Source organism: Apteryx rowi, unplaced genomic scaffold, assembly GCF_003343035.1.
Source record: "Apteryx rowi isolate R43461 unplaced genomic scaffold, aptRow1 scaffold_876, whole genome shotgun sequence".
In the NCBI taxonomy this organism is placed as follows: Eukaryota; Metazoa; Chordata; class Aves; order Apterygiformes; family Apterygidae; genus Apteryx; species Apteryx rowi.
Window position 1 is genome coordinate 70,955 of NW_020451178.1, and position 23,262 is coordinate 94,216.

At 36.8% G+C, this 23,262-nt stretch overlaps 1 protein-coding gene across 1 annotated transcript in view; it reads right to left on the reverse strand.

Moving 5' to 3' along the window:
• SPAG17 (sperm associated antigen 17) overlaps window positions 1-23,262 on the reverse strand; it is a 120,613-nt gene that overhangs the window by 36,983 nt on the left and 60,368 nt on the right. Inside the window, exons 18-28 of the mRNA XM_026090733.1 lie at window positions 22,865-22,971; window positions 21,047-21,147; window positions 19,632-19,859; window positions 18,292-18,403; window positions 17,617-17,745; window positions 14,987-15,100; window positions 10,908-11,119; window positions 6,475-6,595; window positions 3,808-4,217; window positions 1,983-2,112; window positions 77-297 (exon numbers count right to left, since the gene is read on the reverse strand). Coding sequence (XP_025946518.1) covers window positions 77-297; window positions 1,983-2,112; window positions 3,808-4,217; window positions 6,475-6,595; window positions 10,908-11,119; window positions 14,987-15,100; window positions 17,617-17,745; window positions 18,292-18,403; window positions 19,632-19,859; window positions 21,047-21,147; window positions 22,865-22,971 — 1,885 coding nt within the window. The remainder of the gene's footprint in view (window positions 1-76; window positions 298-1,982; window positions 2,113-3,807; window positions 4,218-6,474; window positions 6,596-10,907; window positions 11,120-14,986; window positions 15,101-17,616; window positions 17,746-18,291; window positions 18,404-19,631; window positions 19,860-21,046; window positions 21,148-22,864; window positions 22,972-23,262) is intronic.

Consider the following 23,262-nt stretch of genomic DNA (forward strand, 5'->3'; position numbering starts at 1 on the left):
TTCTACAATGCTTACAATAGCAGCCATGTCTCTTAGCTTAGTAGACAGTGCTATTATAACACAAAAATTGTAGTACCGTTTCATCAGCTGGGTCAGTTGCCTGATAGATTAAGAGTGGCTTTAGATTCATTCGCTTTGTTCCCTCAGTGCCCACTTGAAAGCCTGAAGGGGTTGTTGTTATCCAGGTTCCTGACTCTTTCTCCTTAGGTCGCTCAGTATTAACCAGACACTGAACAGCATTTTCAAACAACTCATCCTTGTTTGGGTGTGTTAGACTGTTTCTGTGGCTGCCCTTTCCTGCAGGAACACAAATTTCTGTCAGACTTGTATCAGATTTCTGTACTGGACTCTAAGGCAAAAGACAAACATTAGTAAACTTAAAAGTTCCTGTAAGTATTGGCTTCGGCAGTGTTAAAAGAACTATTTATCAGGCTAGAGGGAAGTTATAAGAGCTGTTATTCAAAGATGTGTCCTTGGACCAATCTTATTTAATTTATTCATTAATGACCACAGCAGAAAAAGTAAATAGCATGCTAATGAAATCTGATTATGACATGACACTGGAAGGCATCATCAATGCAGAAGAGAATCTGAATGGCTTACAGGGAAAAAAGCACCCAAAACTATCGCATGAATAAGCTTGAGAACTAACATAAATGGAATTTGATAAAATCCAGTAGAATTAAGTTTAATGAAATAAGGACTAATAAAAATAGTTCCTGCTTCAGACACTTTGCAACAGTAGAAGAGGAGAAAGACCTAGAGGTACCAGCCAAATACAGGATGACTACAAGTTATCATTGTGAAAAAACAATGACAAAAAGGCAAGTGCAATCCTACGGTGAGCCAGAAGAAGAGAGATGGAGATTCTATTGTGAAAGGTAATGGAGAGATCTTATTAGATAGATTAAGAATACTAGAGAGAATTCTGGTCACCCATGTCCAAGAAAAGGAAGTAGACTAAGTGTAGACAGGGGACAACAGAATGATCCAGAGTGGAGTCTGAAAGATTACAGTATATACATCCTAACACCAAAAAAAAAAAAGGCAAAAAGGAGATATGACTGTTTACTATAAATTCATCAAGGCTAAGCACAGGAGAGGAAAGGTGGTGGGGAAGTGAGTATTAATGAAGGATAAGGAATAAAGGATAAAAACTTGCCACAGATATGGAGACTGAAAATCACAAAATGGTTTCTCAGAGAAGTTCTCAAACATCCTTCCAGATATCTTAGGGAATGTTCTAAGAACAGGGGACTGGACTCGATGAGTCAGAAGTCTCTTTCTGAGAGACTTTTCTATTTGGCAGCAATTTTTGTTCATACACTTCCAAAGCAGATCCAATGAAATTATATGAGCCAATGAAATCCAGCGAAATGTTATGACCGGTCATAATTATTCTTTTTACTATGTAACACTGACAGTGATCTGGGACCACACACTGAGGTATGAAGTAAACTTGTACTTGGTCCTTTCTCTGTCAAACACTTAACAACATAAGAATGGTTATACTGGGACAGTCAACAGATCCATACAACCAACTGATAATGACGAACAGTGGGTACCTAGGAATACATACAGTGAGAAAGAAAAATATAGTAAGTCCTCTGTGATATACTCTCCTTTTAAAAGAGGAGCTTTTCTCAATACCAAGAGTAAAAACTGTGTAACATATAAACAAGGATTTCACACTACTGTAGGTACAAGGATTTCTTTTAAAACACTTCGTGTTGAATCACTCTGCTACCGATGTAGTTCTCACATACCCTTTTACTTACGAGAGTCCTTGCATGTGTGAAGAGAGCTGAAATGCAAGAGAACTGACCTTCTGTGAAGGTAACAGATTAGCAGCGTACAGTAGTTGAGCACAGAAAACTGCATTTTCACACTGGCAGAATTTTCAGACTAAAGAAAAATGCCCCTTATTAAGTATCATTAGCCCCTGCTAATTTTAAATCTGCCTGAAGTTCTGGAAATGTTACCTTTCTTAGTGCTGGTCTCAGGCAAGGGCTCTGGTTCTGGTAATGGTTGGGTGTTATCTGGAATTACAGGTCGTGGTATGACTGGGCCAGAATCAGGACTCGTACACACTGTGCCATCAGCAAACAGAATCTATAGAAAACCAAAGACATACTAGAGGGCTAAAATTATTCCAAATAATAACAGAAAGTCTCAAAAGAGTGTGGAGCAAATACAGTATGTACTAGAATATTGTGGATGACAGAGGAAGAAAAAGTAGGAGACTCGCAGAATCTATGCAAGAAAATAAAGAAGCTCTCACAAAAAGAAAGGACTAATAATTGCTGCAGTTCACATGTAATCATCAGCGATTCTATTTAGTAATAAATAGGCATTATAAAAGAAAACAGTAAAAACAATTCTAAGTAATTAGTCAAATGTTGATGGCTTTTTTGAATACAACATTTTCTAGCAGTGGTAATACATTTGAACCACCATATTGATCTTTATTCAGGTTTTGCAAATTTCTAGGATTGTTGTCTGATTTTTAGCCACCAAAATGGTTAACAAAAGAAGTCACAGTTATTTACCTTATTATAAGTATTTTCTGAGCTATGTTGTCCCTAACATTCAACTCTTGATATGCATGTCCCCTGGGGCAATATCTGTTTGAGTATTCTCAGCATCCTGAGTGTTTTTGTGTGGTAGAAAAAGCCTAGAATACCCCAATCATCACTAAATTAATTTGCAAATACTGAGTACAGATGTTGTAAGGAGAAGGATGGCACATTGCAAAAAACTAATGAAAAACACACAGACATATCTCAAGAGTGACAGTTACTGTAATACAATTAACCATTTCTTTTTTGAGTGCTTGTCTATATGCATTTTACTCTTGACTCACAGACAGCAAATTAATATAGAGAAGCAGGCACTCAGAATCTGCTTATACAAAGACTGTGGTACAATCATGCTAGACATAGGAGATCTGGATTCTTCTGTCAGAATAGAGTATCTTGTGAATATACAGACTAATAGCAGCTAGCTTCTTTGCATATTAATTTAATGAGATTCTGGGTAAACAGTTTAAGATCTAATGCAATGTATCTTTATTTGTACTAGGAGCTGTAGTCTATTTAGACTGTAAAAAGATTTGAGGAACTAAAGCAGTCATTTTGGCAGTTTCTGAGTCAAAATTAACAGCCCTCTTTTAATCTGTTTTCCAACTCTACATAGAGTCTTAGACTTTAAAAAGATGGTTGCTAGTACATTGATTGCAGTATCTGCAAAGACAGTATCTAGTCTATAGCACCTAAAATGTGCCAGAACTCTGGGCAGCCTAAATATGCATGAACAAAGAAGGCACTTGGGAATATAAAGAATCCTTTTGATGAAAATTTAGAATGCCTAATTGTGTCAACAGGACTGAAGAATCGTTCAGGTCATTTCTGGATCATGTATGACTGTTTAGATTACTGAAAAAATATATGGATCCTTTGGTGAATCATGCCAAGAATATGCAAAGTCCAGTTAATTCCCAACTAATTCACACTTGAGATGTTTAAGTGTAGAAATATAGCTCTAAAAATCCTGCTTAGGTACTCCTTAATCCCAAGGTTGCCTAAAATTTACAGATGCCTAAAATTTTCATCATAAAAATTCCACAAGTGGCTTAAGTTCTGATTTTGAACAAAGCCAGGAACATTTTAGTCTTGATACTGCTGCACAGCTCAATGGTTACTTAACTCCTACATCTACAAATTAGACACTTTTCTGTCTCAGCTGGCAAATACAAGTTCAAGGGGAAATCACAATAAAGCTGCTTCCAATGAAGTCTATTAAACATACCTGGGTAGATCCATCCGTCATGTACTTTATGACAGTTCCTTGACTGGTGATGACTCTTGACACCTCTTGCTTTACCACTGCTGTATAGAGATGAGAGTGTTCTATCTTTTGGGGGTGACTCTGCCTAACCAGAATTTCCAGAGTAGGCTTCTTGGCCTCTTCTCTTTTGGTGTCTTCTTGCTTCATTTCACCTTCTGTAACCTCATGTTCCTTCACTGCACTGTCTATGACCTCCTCTTCCTTGGCTTCATTTGCTTTGATCTTATCTTTCTCGACCTCCTCTTCCTTGGCTTCATCTGCTTTGGTCTCACTTTTCTCAGCCTCCTCTTCCTTTGCTTCATTAGCTTTGGCCTCACTTTCCTTTACCACCTCCTTCTTAGCTTCAGCTGTAGTGGCTTCACCTTTTGAATCTGAAAACAAATTCTGAATGACTTATTACTGTGTAGCAGACATTCAAACAATGCTAAACACCCAGCATTACAATGTCTATAGAAGATATTCAGTTTTTAGGAGGAGAAAATCTTTAATCCATTCAGTGAAGGGCTGTCTCTCCTTCTCAGAGGACAATTCAAAGCAGACATCTACTCAGATACTCTGCATCCTCCTGTGGAGGTACCTGTCTTTTCCAAGTGGAAATAAGGGAAAGTTGACATTGGATTTAGTACAAATGCTGAAATTTTAGAAGGCAGAAAGTGGGTGAAAGGAATTTCTTAACTGTCCATAATGGTGAAAAAGTTACTGAGTTCCACCAAGTTTGAGACTGTACAGAAACTGAAGTTATATATTTTGTCTGACCTGAACAAAGAATTTGTTTAGAATAAGTTATGGCAGTGTGTAGAGTGTGCTAATAAGCATAATATGTAATTGTGCCAAGAGACTATATGTATGCATCCATAACTGCTCTGTTCCCCTCAGCTACTCAGTATTTCAACTTAAGCTCCTTGTCAAATTGTATACATTTGAAAATCCAGTGCATCCTCTTTACTGTATTTCAAAACAGATCATATGACCACATTTACCCTAAACTGGCAAAAGATTTTGATATGGAAAGGGAAGGGATGTCTGAGAAGAAAAGTGGGGGAAGCTTTTTCTAGTAATTCTGGCCTATGTGACCAAAAAAATCATGACATTCCTCTCTCATGTGATTATTAATCTGTGCTGGAGCTTTATGCACCATGCTACATTTATTAATGTGATTTAATACAAATTATTTATTTATTTATTTATTTATATATACCGGACTTGACACTTAGCTGGTCGCTAAGAGATCAGGATGATATTACTGTTGTCTCATCAGTTGCCAGGAATACAATTGATTCTGAGGGTTTTTATGCCATACCTCACACAGAGGATGCTTTGGAATGACAGCAAACACGTACTTGGTATATGTGATAAATTTGGTATGTTCCTGGACACATTGGCACCTCTGCACTTGTGTTGATGCATTTTAACACACTCAATAGCTCCAACACAGCCTGGAGTGGACAGATCTATTGCACACAGGCATTAAATGAGCATTGTAGGTGGCTGTTTTTAAAACTGACCTGATGACAAATGTAAAATCCACTGTAATTCATGACAGATATTAGCCAGCTTCAGAACCTAATGCCATGACTACAAAAAAACAAGGATTACTACAGCTTAGTGTGTTCAAAGATGGACCTCCTGCTAGTTTTCAAAAATACTGCGAAACTGAATCATTGCAGAAGAATTTGTCACACACGGACGCTTAGAAGGGTCACATAACTGAACAATCTTCAAAATGATGTTCACAGGTAAGGGCAGAAAGAGTTATTATGACTATCTTGTCTATACATATTGGATGACATAAACCAAAGGACTTCTTTGAAGTAATATCTGTTTGAAACAGATCATATCTTTTAGAAAAGAAACCAAAACTGATTTTAAAATACCCAGTAGCAGAGAATCTATCACAGACTATTAAAACAAACATTAAAAAATGAATAAATCTTAAATCTAGTGTAAAAGTATGACTCTTCAACTTCCAGCCTCCAAAATTTGTAATACCTTTGTATACTGTGTTTACAAGCTATCATCAAGATTTTGTTTCCTTTGTGGGCAACTTCTAGACCAGGACCAGTCAATCCTTGGACCTTTCCTTTGGTAATTAGATTGAGTTCTCTGGTGACATGAGCTCACTATAAGATATGTCTTCCAATCCTTTAATCATTCTTGTCACTCCTCCCTGAATCTTTCCAAATATGAACATAAGAACAGGATGTACTATTCCAAAGAAGGTGCAGATACAGATAACAAAACAACCTTCCTATTGTCACTCAAGATTCCTCTGTATATACATTTACAAATTGAACTAGCTCATTTTCATTAGTATTCCAATATGCATGCCAGTTCAACTGATTATCCAACATGACTCCCAAGTCCTTTGTAGGGTTGCTGCTTCCCTGTCCCCCAACTTGTTATGTTCAACAACTTGCAATCCCAGATTTTACATGTTTGCACTAAAACATATTATTTGTTTATGTTGAGATTGCTATCAAATAGACACTATGACAGAATTAACAACCTGAGATGTTAAAAACTTCATTTTTTTTACATATAAACTCATCAAGGCAGAAATCACTTTCTTTTTCTGTAATTTTAACTTCTTTAAGAATTCCTGATTCTACGGTGGTTCAGAAAACTAACCTTCAAAATTTTCACCAAGGAAAGTTAATACTAGCCCATTGGGACAGGAGACATTCAAACTTGGGAAAGCAAGAGAATTTGACATCACTTGTGCTTGGGAAGCTGGTTCTTCCATTTCCACCTACAGAATGAAATGTGAATTAGTTCTATTCCACATTTTAAAAGAATTCAAAAAATTAGACTACAGATTTCAGTTGCACCAAAACATTTCATAAAGGTGTTTTCTATCACTCATTTTAATCAGTTTGAGAGCTTATGGATTCTGAAGTGGAAACATTAGCTTATTTTCTTTGATTGTGCTATCTTATTCTATGTCGCTGCTCTTGGAAAAAAAAACAAACAAACCCTTCCTAGCTGTTTTCATTTTGCTGAGTTGTTATGCTATCTTGTGCACAATGTCAGGGTGAGATGATAGTAAATGGAAAATGTGAAGCAGAAGAGAGTGAAATAGTTACTGAATTTGCATCAGCTATTTTACCTACAGTCATTAAAACAGCACAAAGGATAAGTAGAACAGTACTTCCAGCCTGCTGTAAATACAGCATTGACTCGAGAAGAGGGCAGAAAGGAATCCTTGGCAGTCATGGACGCAATCGTCTTTGCACTGCTCTGAAGGTGGAAGTTGTCCTGATGATTAGAAAAGATGAGGATGACCTAGGGAATGTTTGAGGACCCTGGAACATTTGAGAATACAACAATGGACCCTGAGATGTCAATCCCCCATCATTTTGAATTCTAATCCTGTAAGATGAAAACAACCAATTTTGGGTTGCAGATAGATGTAGAGAGAACTAGTCCTGGTATTATCCTATATTCTTGATTTCTAAGAATAGCAGAATGATCCTTTGAAATCTGCTGAAGTGTTTAAAGAAGGCCTCTCACTGCACGCACAGGGGACTAGCTAGTAGTAGAAAAATTCTGCAGCATTCTCCTGGGAAAAATTTGCAGATGTTTTGCCACCTGTTTTTCTGCATATTGGATACTGTATATTTGTTGGTTACTTTATGTTGCATTACTGGCTAATTAAGGATATCCTCAGTGTCCTAATATCATAGTCACAGGATCATGGGGTAGAAGTCACAAAATAGGGTAAAAGTAACCTTCAATGGCCACCAACTACTTCTCCCTGTCTAATGGTAAAAAATGATGTATATGTATATCATTAGCGAAAACTGTTAATGTAATCTGTTCTAAAAGTCTCCAGGGCTGGAGGTTTCCTAGCTTTCCTAGGCAAGCTATTTCAGTGCCTTACCTTGCTTAACATAAGCAAGATTCTCCTGGTTAGCCCGAATCTTTCTTGCAGAAGATTAGTTAATTTCTTCTGATTATGTGGGCAAGCATAAGAGATGATGATGTTCCTTTAACTTTGCATCAGGCTGTCCTGTCTCCCAGCTCCAGATCAAACAAACGCCAACTTAATCTCTCCTCACTGGCCAAGTTTTCTAGACCTCTGAACTTTTTTAGTGCTCTCCTCTGAACTCTCCACAACAGGGCTTATATTTTTCTCACAGTGCACTGTCCTTAACTGAACACAATACTACAGCTGAGGCCTTACCAGCCCTGAATGGAAGAATTATTTCATGTATTTTCCAGGCTATACTCCTGTTTATTCACCTCAAAATGGTGTTTGCCCTTTTCACAGCAAGATGGCATTGTTGACTTATGTATAGCTTGTGATTCATTACAACTCCCAGACCTTTTACTGCAGAACTCTTATTGACAGAACAGTTACCCATTCTATATCTATATATTGATTATTTACATATAATTGTAGAACCTAATACTTATTCTTACTGAATTGCATCCTCTTTGCCAGACTATTTCTCTGTTAATTTGTCGAGATCATTTTGAATTCTAATCCTGTCCTCCACAATACTTGCAGACTCTCAGAGTCTTGTGCCCTCCACACTAATAAGGATACTCTCTTTCAGAGTTTTTATTAGAACACCAAAAATTACTGGACCCAAGACATTCTAAACCAAATAGCAAAAAGCCTTTTGGAAGAAGATGAGGAATTATTGATGCCCCCCTGCAAGACTTTTAATGGTAGAGGGATTTCTTTGCACAGGGTTTGTTTATACTCTACAATTGCTGTATGTTGTGCTAAGTCTTATTTGGCAACTTTCTACACCACTTTCCCTCCTCAAGCTTTTTAAATACCTAGTTAAACTTGTTGAAGTTAGGTCAGCAGGACTGTTTGTGGGTATGGACATAACCCTTGTTGAACCAAGAGCCACAGCATTACCTCATCCACTAGGTACCATGGAAGCAGCATAGTTATTTTGTGTTTAGAGAATCTTCCAAGGTCATTTTTACAATTCTCAGTACCTGTTCATTCTTGCCTTTTTAATTACTCACTTCCCGCATTTGCTGTGTACTGGAAGCAATCTTCTGTTTTGAATAAACCTGCTTGTCATTTAACTCTTCATTTCCATATTGCTCATTCCATCCCTTTGTATAGCTCAGCCCAGTTCTGTTAACAGGATGATGATGTCTACTCAGCCTGCCATTCACTTGCCAAGGGAGCTCAGAAGATACCTGATAAACCTCTGGTGAGGTCATAACAAGGGTGATTTTGAGAGATGCAGACAAAGTAACCAGAACAGACAAAGGACCAGTTTTCCAAGACATAGTTCTGAAAAAGGAATGATCAGATCTTTAGACCAGAAGCTGGTCAAACCCCTCAGGGCAGTGTCCAAAAAAATGGTAACAAGAACTGAAGTAGAATTTCATGAAGTGCCTTTGGAACTGGAAGCCACCACAGTTGGATGGACTAGTGTTAATTTTCCATGGAAAAATTTCTGAGGAGTGTAACAAAAGAGAAGATAGAGCAGGAACAGATAGCAGACCTACTCCCTGGTGCCATCACTCACTTTCTTTATGCACTACCCACCATTCTATGGAAGAAGCAGCAACCAAGAGAGAGGAATGACTGGTTTACTGGGGGGAAAAAAGTCATGAAAGATATTATATGCAGCAGACTGGCATTAAATTTGGCTGAGGGTGAGAACCAGGACATTCAGCTAGCATTTTTTTCTGCATCATTTCAGCCATATTTGATTAAAGATGGAGTCAAGCATGGGGAAAATTAAAACATACTACTACTATATGCTTTAAACATCTTTGCAGTTAGTCTGTGAAGATCTTAAGAATCACATTTAACAAACCTAAGCACATATCTAGAAATGATACTCTCTTTTGTAACTTGATCACTAAGGTTAAAAAGGAGAGCTTTTTATCATAACTAGCATTAAAGAATTATCCCAGACAGTATATTTTAGGGCATTAGTGTTATGTGAAAATGTTTATGGACCTCATTGCTTTGTGCTCTGATTATGCCGATTTTCAGAAGATTGTCCTGTGCTAAACTGAGTTGGTGTTGACTAAATTGCTTCTCAATACTATTAATGTTTCTTTCTTCTCTTCTCTCAAGTGCTGTTTGGAGAAAACAGTGTCAAAATAGAAAAGAGATCAAATCAGTTCAAACGGCAAACTCCTGAATCCACTTTCAGCATCCTGCTAATATTTCCTCACACAGTTCTTTAAGAACTTTTCATGTAAGTGATACTCTGACTGGTCTGTGAGATCAGGCAAACCTCTTGTGGTTGCCTTAAATATTCTGCCAATAGTTAGCTAATGACCTGATATAATTTAGGTTAGTTGTCTTGCAGAGGGGAACTGTGACCCATTTCTGAACAGATATGTCCTCCCCCACTTACACATTTTAATGCCAAAAGACCTTCTCATAGAGACCTGTGGAAGAAGTTCAAGATAACTGCTGGTCATTTCTGATCCACAGGCTCCTGTAAATCCTGTATTACTCTGCACTAACTGTCCCATACCAGAAATTCAGAATCTGCTTTGGAAATGTCATCAATCTTTTCTGAATGCCTATTCTGCCATAGAGATACTTCAGCCATAGGCAAAAGCAACTGACTCAGTGGATCCCTGGCTTGTTTCCAGCTGCAAAGGATCAAACTGCAGATCAAGTTTTTGCGAAACTGTTTCCACTAAATTACTGGTCGAGTAAAGACATTCCAACACAGGTTCTGGAAAGCATGGAGAATTTCTCCTACTTGGTTAAACTAAAAATTAATTTCTAGAGCAGTTCTAGTCAGTGAGATATTAATAACGTAACATGCGTAACTGTAAAGCCAAAATGGACACAAATACATGGACCATGGAAGACACATTGGTCTACATCATGGAATCTTAAAGGCTAGCTTCATTAGCAACTGCCAATAAGCACATCTTTGACCAAAAGAAAAGAGTAAAACATTCCTTTAGAAGCAACATATGTTGTTAGGCATTTGTAAAGGCACAGCTCAAAGCTCTCAGAGGAACATATGTTTCTGTCATCTAACTTAATATATTGGCATTGTTTGGTTGTTTAATTAATTTCTGCATTAACTGGATAACGTCTGTTCTCTCACCTTTCCTTCTTCCTGCTTTACAAGGTCTTCTGGTGGTGGAGGGCTTATTTTACTATGGCTCCCTCTTGTAGATGGCAGGAATTTTCCTGATTTTTGTTTGACTGATTTATGACTTTTTGCTGAAGTTGATGTAGCAGAAGGAGAAATGACAGTTGGAATATGAACAGAGGGGATGTTCAGAATCATTGCTAAGTCAGGATCTGTTTCATCTTCTAGGGAAGGAAAAAACAATATCTTTAAAGCAATAAATTAAAGTCTCATATATATAGATGGTCCCATTCTGTTTTTGAAAAAATTGTATACACTAAGTTTTATCTTAGAAATAATAAAATCAGTGACATCACATACAGGGCCTGAGTATATGAAATTATTTGGAAAATCTTTCCATAGATGGACTACTCATCAATAAAAAGAGAATCCTGAAATGGTTGTTTCCTGTAGCTCATCATTTGTCTCTCAAAAATAGAAAATAACTTTTTTGTTCAATTTACCTCCAGAATACTTATATAACTGGAGACATTTTGAGTCTAGGGTATAGGAAAAGATCAGTGTTACTATGCTTTATCACAGACTGACTCCAGCAGTTTTAGGCTACATAGCTCCATTTTGCTATAATGACTCAGAACGATTCTGATGATGTAGTCTTGCTGAGACTTTCCCAATTCTTAAGCGCCAAGCATTAGGCAGGAAATCAGTCATGCTGCATTTCAAAATTCTGTACTGAAATAAAATTAATCAAATTAAAATTTTATAGAAAACAATTTGGTTTCAGTGAACTGATATTTGTATTTAATCAGAAAAACAGGGTCAGCTCTAATGCTTTTTTGATACATTTTTTTAACCATCTTTTCTTGCTTGAAGTTAGCTTAAGTCCCAAATCTACAAACTCATGAAATAACAGCTTGTTTCTCACCCAGACAATTCAAGCAATTGCATTCTTGTCTGTTTTGGAAAACTTGTTACCTGAGATGGAGCAACTTATTATCCATATCTTAACCACACTCATATAGATCAGAACCCGAAAACACCAGAGAGCAAAGCATGAGGATCTCAGAAAACAGCTTCTAAATATCTTTTTTATTTAAATAAATGGCTTGACTTGCTTAGCAGTTTCTAAAAGTATGAAGTTTAGCAACAAGACAGTTCTTTGCAAGAGTGTCTTTAGGAAGACTTCCAAAAAATCTTTTTTTGTTTTGTTTCTTTCAATGAACAATGTTTTCTAATGTGAAAATTAATAAATCTGGCAAAAAAACCCCTAACTCATTGACAAATTACAAGCAAAATCACATCCAGAAAAAGAAGGAAAGAAACGAATACAGAAGCATGTTTATAGAACCATTCTAGTGTGAGATCACAGCATCTTCCATAATGCAAAGGAAATGTTAGTAAACCTTTGGCTGAACAAGAAAAGAGGCAGGCTGAGTCCATGTCCACTGTTTCCAGAAAGCTTGTGGCATAAACGCTTTTATCGCTGCAGATAAGAAAATGCAGAAGCCACCTCAAAAATAAAGTTCTAGACTGCTAGAAAGGCTGCTTGCATGTTCAGGAACATTTACCTTATGAATGATTCTGGATTTATGGGAACTGCAAGGTGACTCTAATTTTAAGAACCTAAGGCTAGAAAGAACTATTAGATCAGCTAGTGATAAGCTCCTATTTAGGAGTTCATGGGAAACAAGCTGCTCACTTCAGTTTTTATCTTGGTGCCAGTATTAGGGAAATGCACTGACATCTGTATATATCCATGATGCTTAGTCTGAAAAGAAAAATTAGATCACTACACAGATTTTTGAAAGCCTCATTTCCATTAGCTCACCCTATGAGTGAAGCAGGCGAATCTGACGCTGTGTTAGGTGGCTCTATTTTCAGATACTGACATTCATGCTGCAAGTCTTTTAGGGCTTTTGGAAGCCTGAGGAAAGGCAAAAAAATCTGTTTTGTTTGTAATACGCTGGCGATAAAAACTCAGCTAATTATATAAAACAGGAAAAGTTTAAAATCTTCCATGGGGCCATGCTGGTATACATTTATTAGACAGCATGGTCAAGGAATAAACAAGCAGTGGTTCCCCGCTACATGTGGACAATGAATAGAAATAGCTGATCAGTAAATTTTGACTGAGATATTGTTCCATGGAGAAGCAGAAGCAGAATAGATGAAATGAAGGACTCTGAGACAATATAAAATCACTAGTGAATGCGGTCCATCTTGTCAGGTAAATATACACATCAGTGAGAACACTGCAAACCAGGTGCAAGCTAAATCTTATCTGTAAGCAAACTTTTACCTATAGTGAGGGGAGCTATCAAGCATCCATGCTGTGAAGTGGAGCAGGCTCAGTTTGGATGATACTACTTTCCAGAGTGCTGAATTTAGGAATAAGCTGTTATAGGCAGTTGGATTCTTGATCCCTGCAGGAATCTCACCCACCCATTTACTCTGGTTGCCCTAAAGAATGAGAACACAAAGTGTGGAGGGTAACAATGAAAAAAAGTAGATTTTTGTGGTTGAGAGAAAGTGTTCTTAGAAACACTGAGAAAGAGAGAAATTCTAGAGAACTGTCAGATTAAAGAAGGTTTCCTTAACATGGATCTCTAGGATCTCAGATTCCTTAATGCAAATCTCTAGCACTTGATGTTGTACTCCCATGATTTGATCAAAGGCACAAAGAGTAAGTGCAACAGTTATCTCATATCCAGAGGCAAAAGCCCCACAGGTGACCATGCAGTGCCGGATTCACAAAGTGATGAGGAGCTTGCTTCTAAGTCTGGCTGTAAGGTGGGCCTGAAGTTAGGTGGAAGGACTTCCAAAAGGAAGATGGAAAAGATAAAATGAGAAAAACAATAAGGCAAATGAGAATTAGAGAGCTTCCAGAAAATTATTTCATTAATGCAGGGAAAATGAATGATTTCTGCCCAATTTAACCAGTCAGTGGACAGGAACTATGGATTGCATGGCATACTGTTCTGCATAAGGGATGGATGGTGTTTGAGCATAGTCTAAGTCAGAATTTTTTTGGTCAGGATTTTTCAGAGTACTTGTGATACAAACACCCACAAGGGAAGTGTAGGCATAAGCAGGCAATTACAGGAAAACTGCAAACAATCAAGGAATGCCAGTCAGCAGTGCTGCACTAAAACTCAACATGGTGAAGATTATTCTAATATAGAGTAGGAAGCTTATGGTACATATGAAAAAGTCTGAATATCACAGATGACACATAGGTGTTTAGTAAGACACATCTCTCTTTTATGCCATAATACAAGAGCTTTCACAGTCCACTACAGTGTGGATACTCTTTGGCACAAGTTTAAAAAGTCCTTTTTTAGTAATTCATTTGAAAAATGTATTTGAATAATTAAAACTGAGTGTATAGTCAAATGGTTTACCACAGTCCTCACAAAGATGCATTCAATTAAATGTTTTTGTATTTTAAGAGCCGAAAAATGCTGGCATTATTTTCTGATCAGAGAAGGTTTCACTTTTATCCGTATGATGGTTTCAGTGGCCTTTCAAATGTAATGGAAACAAAAAGCTCTTGGTAAAAGCAGATGCTATTTTCACTGTGGTTTTGTGAAGCAATTGCTTCCAGTTACTGAATGTGTTTATTGAAAGGCTGAGAGAAATCCCTCATTATGTCTGCACAACTGTAACCTGAAGTCCGAGTCCTAACATAAAATGAAAAGTTCCATAATCGCCTATATAAGTTAACAAAAATATTATTTCTTGGAAAGCCAAGAAGATTCCTCAGCAAATCACATTTTCTTTGGCTCAAATTAATTGGCTGATTTTTCTGGGCTACTTAATAACAATACTTGCAAGTTTCTCCCTGCACTGCTGTGTTTTCACAGTAAGTAAAAAAAGCATGACGACCTCCCTCCATTTTGAAATTTGAAACATAAAATATTCTTGACAATGTAATCTCATCTCAAGTCTTGCTAAAAATTCCCCACCATGTAGCAACAGCTGTTGAGAAAGGCAGAATTGCACACAACAAATTATTGAGTTAAGGGGTATATATATATAAAAAAAAATCCCCCTATGGTTCTCAAATATCCTCTTCTATTTGCTTACTTTACCTGCTGTCTTCCCTGTAGGTCCATAATAGCTCAAGGACAGCTGGATTCCATTTTCCAAGGTGGCTGAAAAGGATCCAAACTTGCTCACAGTTTTCTTTTGATTTTTCAATTTTCCTTTAAAAAATTAGAATTAATTTTAAAGATAACAATGCATACCGGAACCATCTGACCTGCAAACCAATGAACAATGTGTGAACAATGGCACCTCAACATGGATTAATAACTTCTAAAATAGATTAATAAGGGATGGGGGAAAACTTTGTAAGGGTAATCCCTACGGTGCATTGCCTGTCATTCCACTTATGGGGCGGGGGCAATGTTTTGCGTAATACAGCTGTGGTTCTTCACCTAAAAATTGCATTCTGATCAGCTAGGTATGTAAGAATTGGTTTAATAGCAACAACCAGTGAAAAGTCTTTCTGAATTTGAACAGTAAAGGATCCTAGGTCTGGATTCAATGGTCCTTTGTTCTTTCTCCTATTTGCACATGGGCTACTTGGCTGACAAGAATGTTAAATTGCTTTTTCCTCTCATATACAGTCTATGCAGTAATAAAAGTTACTGTCTCTTAGCTATTGTCACAGGAACTGTAGCTTGAGGAGAAGGTAAAAGAAAGGAGAAAAAGAAGTTCAGAAATTAGATTCAAAGGTGTATCTGTACCCTTGGATCTCAAGTACGAGAACAAGGCCAGCTTTGGCATCAGTGCAAGCTGATCAGGAGAAGTCCTCACATGGGATGGGGGAAGAAATGCCATGTCATGAGTACTTGACCATTGAAAACCACATGAACCATCCAAGGTAACAGCGCAGAGACAGTGACACTGGATCCTATTTTTGCCTTTAGCTCAATCCCCTACTCCCCTTAAGGAAAGGTTCTGCTGGTACCAGGAAGAAATCCTTGAGATTTCCAGTACAGAGAGTAGCTTATCAAAACTGTGAGTAGCAGCAGAGAAGACTCACAAAAGAAAATTAAGGTGGGCACTTAGCTACCTCCCAGTTCTTCCATCAATAAGGTACACATGCTGAGACCTTGGCTGCTCCTATTTACTGTTTGTTCATTGGTGACTACTATCTGCAGGATGTTCTTTCACCGTTTTGACTGTGTCAACTGATTACCACTGTACCATTCAACCACTGTCACGCATCGAATCAGAGTGGATTGAGTCTTTGCCTGCCTACTGCTTTTCTACAGGAGACTCCTGTTCTACACAGGAGGAAAGCCAGCCACTGGTGCCAAATGAATCCAACTTGGCTCAGACTGTGGCACATTGTGATTGAAAGTGCCATGTGAAAGACCCCAAAATAATACAGGACCACTTTCAGAAGGGCAGAGAAGAAATGTCTCATCTATGGAAGGAATGCAAATTTTCTATTCACTCAATCTACTATTACTTCATTGGTGGCAGCTGCTGCCAAGAAGAGGAGCAGGATACTTTCTAACACTGAAGACGAAAGGAAGTAACACATCTACCAAAGGTTATACTTTTCCATTATTCTTCAGCATAAAATGAGCAATTACTTAGTGCTTTTGACCAAATACATACACAAATTGCTTGCAAACTGGCTTCCTTCTTGGAATCGCTTCTATCAGTTCAAAAAGAATTTGGATTTGATACCTTCTGAGTGTCAGTTGACATCACGGCAACCAGCAAGAAAGAGATGTTGCTGAAATGCAGAAAGATTTGCTTATGCAGCAAAGGTCTTGAGGAGGCACTAATGCTACAATAATTGGGCCTACAAAACAAAGTTCAGTTCAAAGGGGAAAACCTTCCTTTTCAAGGGCAAAAATTTATGTCTTCCCAGGCCACATTGAGATCTGAAGGAGTCCTCCATCAATGAAGAAAATTCTTTGAAAGAGAACAGCAATTCTTTTCAGTGATTTCCTTGCTTCAGAAAAGAGACTAGTCTGCATTTGTTGACTTGCAGTGTGCTTGCTTCTACAACTTGATAAGATCTCTGGATGGTGCTGAGGTTGGCCAACTGGATTTTTATTTAGTCTTGTGTTTCTCAGTGACTGGGTCTTATTCTGATCTCAGCTATGGAGACCTGTCTCCCCAGATAAGCTAGCATTTCGCACAGTATGGTTCACAAGGAAAGAAGCTGGAGTGGTCCATCTATGCCTTCTCCTGAATCAGAGAGTTCCAAAGGTTATTTCAGCTCTAAGAAGTTGGAACTGTTCTAAATCTGCAAACTTCTAAGACTCCCCAAAAGATTATTTTAATTGGAGGTGTGGTTACTGAAAAAATATTTCTACATCTTCTCTGGACTTACAATCTAGTCAGGGAATTGTAAAAGAAATAGGAGTGGCTAAAATAGTCCACATTTACTTATTTTGTTTTCTTGATGAATGGCACTAATAATTAAATAGTTCACTTACATCTTATGGTGGAATAAAGCCATGCATTCACAGAGACTGATATCTTTGTAATCTTGAGTCATATCCAATAACATCAATTTCTACCCACATTCTTCATTTGAAAGTATGTGCCTATTTACTGCACAACTGAACCTATTTGCCTTCTGCAATTAGTAGAAATTTAATTTATTTCATTTTATTTGATAAGGTTTGCATCCAATTACTAAATATGTCAAAGTATTAATTATGCATAGCAGTGATGTTAACCCACTAACCTAGTTTAGTTTTCTGTTCTTCATTCATTTCTTGCACTTCAATTTCTGTTAAGTTTTTCTTGGGGTCTGTGATATGAATGAAGAAATTGTGGTTGTCCTTTACCACCTTCACCTTTACCAAAGTTAGACCTGCAAAGCAATGGAATTCAATTATTCCTCCCACCAGGCTTCAGAACTCTCCCCAAAAACCTGCATCTGCAACTATAAAATGCTAAAAAAAGAAAATTGCTCAAAAGTGAACTGAATTGCTTAGTAGGAGAGCAAGAGGACAAATCAAGGTTAGTTGAGTTTAGTCTAAATATTCAAAAAACTTCCTGACAATGATATCTGATAGGCTGCAGAATAACTGTGTTACTTAGACACACTGCATTTGACTGGACAAATTATTGGGACATGCATTCATGAAACACCCTGCATTGGTTGCCATTGAACAGATAAACAGGAATTGATTTTTCTCCATTTTGAATTTTTTGATACTTTGCTGTGGTATTATAACAATTGATAGATAAAGTATAAACTTTAGTAGTGACAGAGACTAATATGGAATTATACGGCACTGTCACAATGTCTTTAATGAATTGCTACTATTGAAATGTGAAAAGGCATTTATGGATAAAGAAACTATGCCATAAGTCAGTAAGAGTTGAAACAGAGTATAAAGAATAAAAGAATCACCTTTTATAAACTCTATTTTTTCTACCTGAATCTGTCCTCCATCAGATGGGAAAAGATATTGATTGGTTCCTGATACTTGAATGAGATCCTCTCCTGTATTGTAGCCAAGAAACTGGAAAAAAAAGTTTTAAGTCTATAGGTAAATTATAAAGGCAGAGATCTGAAAGAGGCAAACAAAGGACAGATCATCAAGATCTCACTGTTCTGGTTAACATTTTCTGTAGAAATTTAATTAATGTAATCATGACTTTAATAAATACACAGCATGTTATGCTCTATGCTTTCCAATTCATTTCATTTTTACTAAATGAAGTAACTTGTAACAAGTGAGGGCAGAATCTGGTCTTTCAGTAGCATATGGAGCCACCAGGGGAAATGAAGAGTGGCAAGTAGGCTGGTAGCTTAATGTATAATGAGAGGGAAAGAGAAAATCTGCCCAAGCTTGAAGAGACAAAGTATTATTCCATGGGATCTGTACATCCCAACCAGGACAGCTAAAGATTCAATCTTCCATCCTCTAGATTTTGGAACTTAGATGTCATAAATCTGATTCTTAGAATGCTATGCCTTCCAAATAGCCACAAATTGGCAAAAATTAGATTACTGTACTCAAGCAAGTTCAGACTAAAATATTATTTATCTTTGAAGTTTTGTTTTACAGATCTATAGTTGCACAGTTTGTAGTGACAAGAAAACCCTGGAGTGACAATATTGGATACAAGGCTTAGACTGCAAATATAAAGCAGTGCAAACTGCCTTAAAACTGTCTGGACACAAGTGGTGAAGAGTTCCCTTGTAAGAAATATCCCTCTGTTAGTGTAATAGGCAGAATAGCTTGTGTTAGGGCACTCCAAGAACATGAATTTTGAAACAGGAAATGGGAGAAACAGTGATCTTCTTTTATTTGAATTCCAATGTGGACAGCCAAAACTTGTAATAGGTCTAGCAATCCCTGTACAAGGCAGTTGGACTAGGTCTTTAGGATCCCTTTTTTCACCCTGTCCCATGAAAGTCACACTTTTAAGCAAAATTCATCCCATGAATATATTATCCATGGTCAAAAAAATATGCCTGACTTACCTTCATATTCACATCACATACATAAAAAAAATCCAAGTTAATAAGACAGTCTGATGTAGAATAGCCTTACACATCAGAAAGCTCTTTCCAAAACTTTTAGGAAAGGATCAGCTACTAAAATGATGGAGTTAAACAAGACATAGTTAGGCTTAATTTGCTTTGAAGTCCAGTTTCATAATGGATGATAGCTCAGCTGGAATCTTGACTGTATATAAATAGCTAGTCCTGTCCTAAAGCAGTGCAATAATATGACTCTGTACCTTATAAACTTTCTCAGGAGGTGGTTCTGGGATGCTGGAATCTTCCTCAGGTTCAAGGGCTTTTGCTGGCTCATCTTTAATTTTCTCTTTGGAATACTTCTTCTTGAAACCTTTACTTTCTTCAGGTACTGTAGTCTCCTGTCCATTCTTTTTACCTTCTGGCTTTTCTTTTTTTTCTTTCTTAAGTTGTTCTTCTTCTAGTAATTGATCCTGCTCCTCCTTCCAAGCCTATATAAAATGGTAAGAATTCAAATGACTGATTCTGTTTACATTACAAGACACTTCAGATGGGCATGCTGAAAAGAGTACAAGTAAACAAATTCAAAGGAACTTTGTTTCCTTCGGGCTAAGTCACTCACATATTTTTCAAACTTGCCCAGTTTTACAATATTATGTACTATTTTTTGCATAAAATTACTACGTTATTCAAGCCACAGGATGAGTCATTCTTGACCACTGGAGAGGTATTAGATAATTATTTGTATGATACACATTCAGTCATTAGTGAATTGCTCATTTTGTCATGCACTTTTCAACGATGCTTATTACCATATCAAAATGCATCACTGAAATTAGTTTATTCCCAAAATATAACTGAGATAAAAGGCTTTTATTCTTTTACAGAAAGAGGAATGAGATATCAATGTCAGAATTATCAACTTGTATCAGAAAGACCATGCAAGACATCTGAGATTTTCCAGAGTATTTAGCGTTCTGTAGCATTTTATGTTCAAACCACATGTTAAGCATTAGCGTAACTTGAGCTAGACCAGCTCAAGTTGAGTACCCAGGAATTAGTTAACGCCATTTGATATCTATGTTCCAATATCAGTATTTTAAATGCAGAACACTATATACTATAAGAAAGATGGGAAATACTATGGTTGTGAGGAGTCAGAAGAAAGTGGGGGGAGGTAGGTCATCAATTAAGATAGATCTGCCTAGTGCAATGGATAGTGCCAATAGTAAGACTTAGAAGATTTGTCCTTAACTCCTACCTCTGAGGTATCATATTTACATTCCTAAATTTCAAAGAGATTTAGATACTGAAAGTAGGAGTTGAGTACATAAGTACTTCCAAGAATCTGGATCTTATGTTTTCATAGCTTATGACCAGAAAACTTCAAGGAAATTAGTATGTTATCCATAATTGTCCTTTCCTTGTACTGCAATAATGAATTACTTGTGGAACATCTAGTCTAACTCCAAACAGTCTTCCCTTAAGAAAAGAAAATAATTCAATTCAATCAGTAAGGAACTAATTAAAGCAAACAAGAAATAAAGTATACAAAAAATAAGGCAAGAGCAGAAAGACTAAGAGGACTAAGACAAGTTTATGTAACAATGAAGGCTTGTCTTCCTGAAAAAGCAGTGTTATTTAGTCCATTTCAGAAGCACATATTTTTTTGCCTCACCTTAAGAGAACCTTCTCTGATAAAAGCACTCTTTTCTTTGTTGGACTGAGATTCTAGAGTGGTCTCTGTGATGCTCTCAGGTATTGATGCGCTGTCTTTGAGAAATGAGCAGGGAATAAATATGATTATAAACGTGAAAATTGAATAAATAAAAAAAATAGAAGAATGGAAAACTAAATAAAAAAGTAAGTAAAAAAGAGTATAAATGTAAAATTAGTAAACAGTAAAATACAGAAGTGAAAAAGTAGAATAAAGAAAATCTTAATTATTTTTAGAAATAAAATAGTAGGACTGTTCAAGTTAAAAGAAATGCATCTAATAACATACATTACTCTCCGCTTCTTGCTGTTGAAGACTTTGCTGTTACAAGTGTTTTAATGCAGATGACCAATGCTGAACAAACATTAAGCAGTATTTATTAATATTACTGCTATTAGCCTTATTTCAGTATTCAGATTTAGTGCACTAACTAGCTCACCAAACTCCAGAACTTGCAGCAAACTCAAAAAGAAAATAAGTAACTTGGTAATGGTAATTAACTACCACAGAAAACATGATGGAAAAAATATGAGGGCAACAGGCTTTTGGTTTAAATCTGGCTTCTTTACAAGTTTTCCCTATTTGTGAGAGTATCCATTTAGCTAGGGTAACTCAAATATGACTCATAAAAAGGGTATCTCTCTGGGTTTGTGGTTTTACACCATGCTTGAATACCAAGTATTTACCTGAGAGAAAAGGTAAAGTACACTATCAGAAACTTCTGATTAAATTACTTTGCATTAAAGAGTGAGAAATGCAGTGAGGGCTACAGCAGTGCTGGTAAAATTGAAATCACCTGAAGACACTGGTGCCCATCTTCATATCCCAGCCAGAGAAGAATATCTCTTCCTTAAGTAAGTGAACTTCTTTACGAACCATATTTGGAATGAGGCCCCAGGTGGGCAAGACCCACTCTAGCTCCTGTGACAGCTAGAGGGATAGAATTACAACTTGAAAGCCTTAATAGTCCTTTCCGTTTCCAAACTATAATCAGAAATATTAAGTGGCTTGAGGAATGACACTCCTATTTTTGTAAATGCTAATTTCTAGTGCTATAAGATTTCAAAGTATATTCTCAAAGAAGGTGAATAAAGCAAAGCCTAAATAAGAAAAAATCATTATTAATTCCATATACATACACATATATAGAATTCTGACAAAAGTTTTCTTTTGTCAAAATCAGTTTTCGGATTTTGATGACTGCTCAACAGTTTTTGTATGAACTGCTTACAATTTTCATTATCCAAAATGCTGCTTGCAATTAAAGTTTGCTCTGCAGTCTAGTCAATTCCTGATTCCAGTTTTAGCTTCTAGTCCACAGCTTCTGACTTCCTGTGCTTTAAAAAAAGGAATTTCCTGTACAGTGGTGCCAGCTCTGACTACTGCTCATCTCTTACATTCACTCATTTAAAATATGGATTCAAATTTGCATGTAATCCTGACAGTAATTCCATTAAATAAACACAGCTATTTTAAATATAAAATGTTGCCATTAAGAGCCTCAGTTTGCAGAACTGAGGATGAGGCAGAATATTTATACACATGTATTTAACTCATCTTCAAAACATCTTTATGTCTATATAGATTGCATGACATGGTAACCCTATGAAAAACATTCAGGATTCTGCTCTGAATGGATTTGGGTCTCAGCATTCAACAGGAAGAATCAATTTTCTAGGTTAAAAAAGGAAAGACACCCACTTCTGGCTTTCTTAGGGAAGCCATTTTTTTGGACAGCAAATGTAGAAAATTCAAGAGCTCCTTCTGCCATGACTTTTGCCGGTGTAAAAGACTCCATTTCCTTAGCCGTCTTCTCTTGTTGGTATTTGACTTCCTCCTCTTTCACCCAGTCTTCAATTGAGTTGGCCACCAACTCGAGATAGTTCCTGAAAAGGACAACATTCCTCTATTTACAATAATACAGTTTTTATTAATATGGTGTCAGATCAAACAAGATCACTTGTTTTCTCAGTTTCTTAGACAAATATTATTCCATAACCTTTGAGAGAAGGGCTGTATTTGACAGAATTTCTCCAGTTTTTTACAGGAACTGGTAGTTTTGCCTGGCTGACATTTGCTTAATATAGCTTACATTTTGAATTTTGGTTCTCCTTTCTACAAAGAAATTCTAGGAACTTGTCCTCCAAAGAACTCCTACCATCAAAGAAAATCCAGAC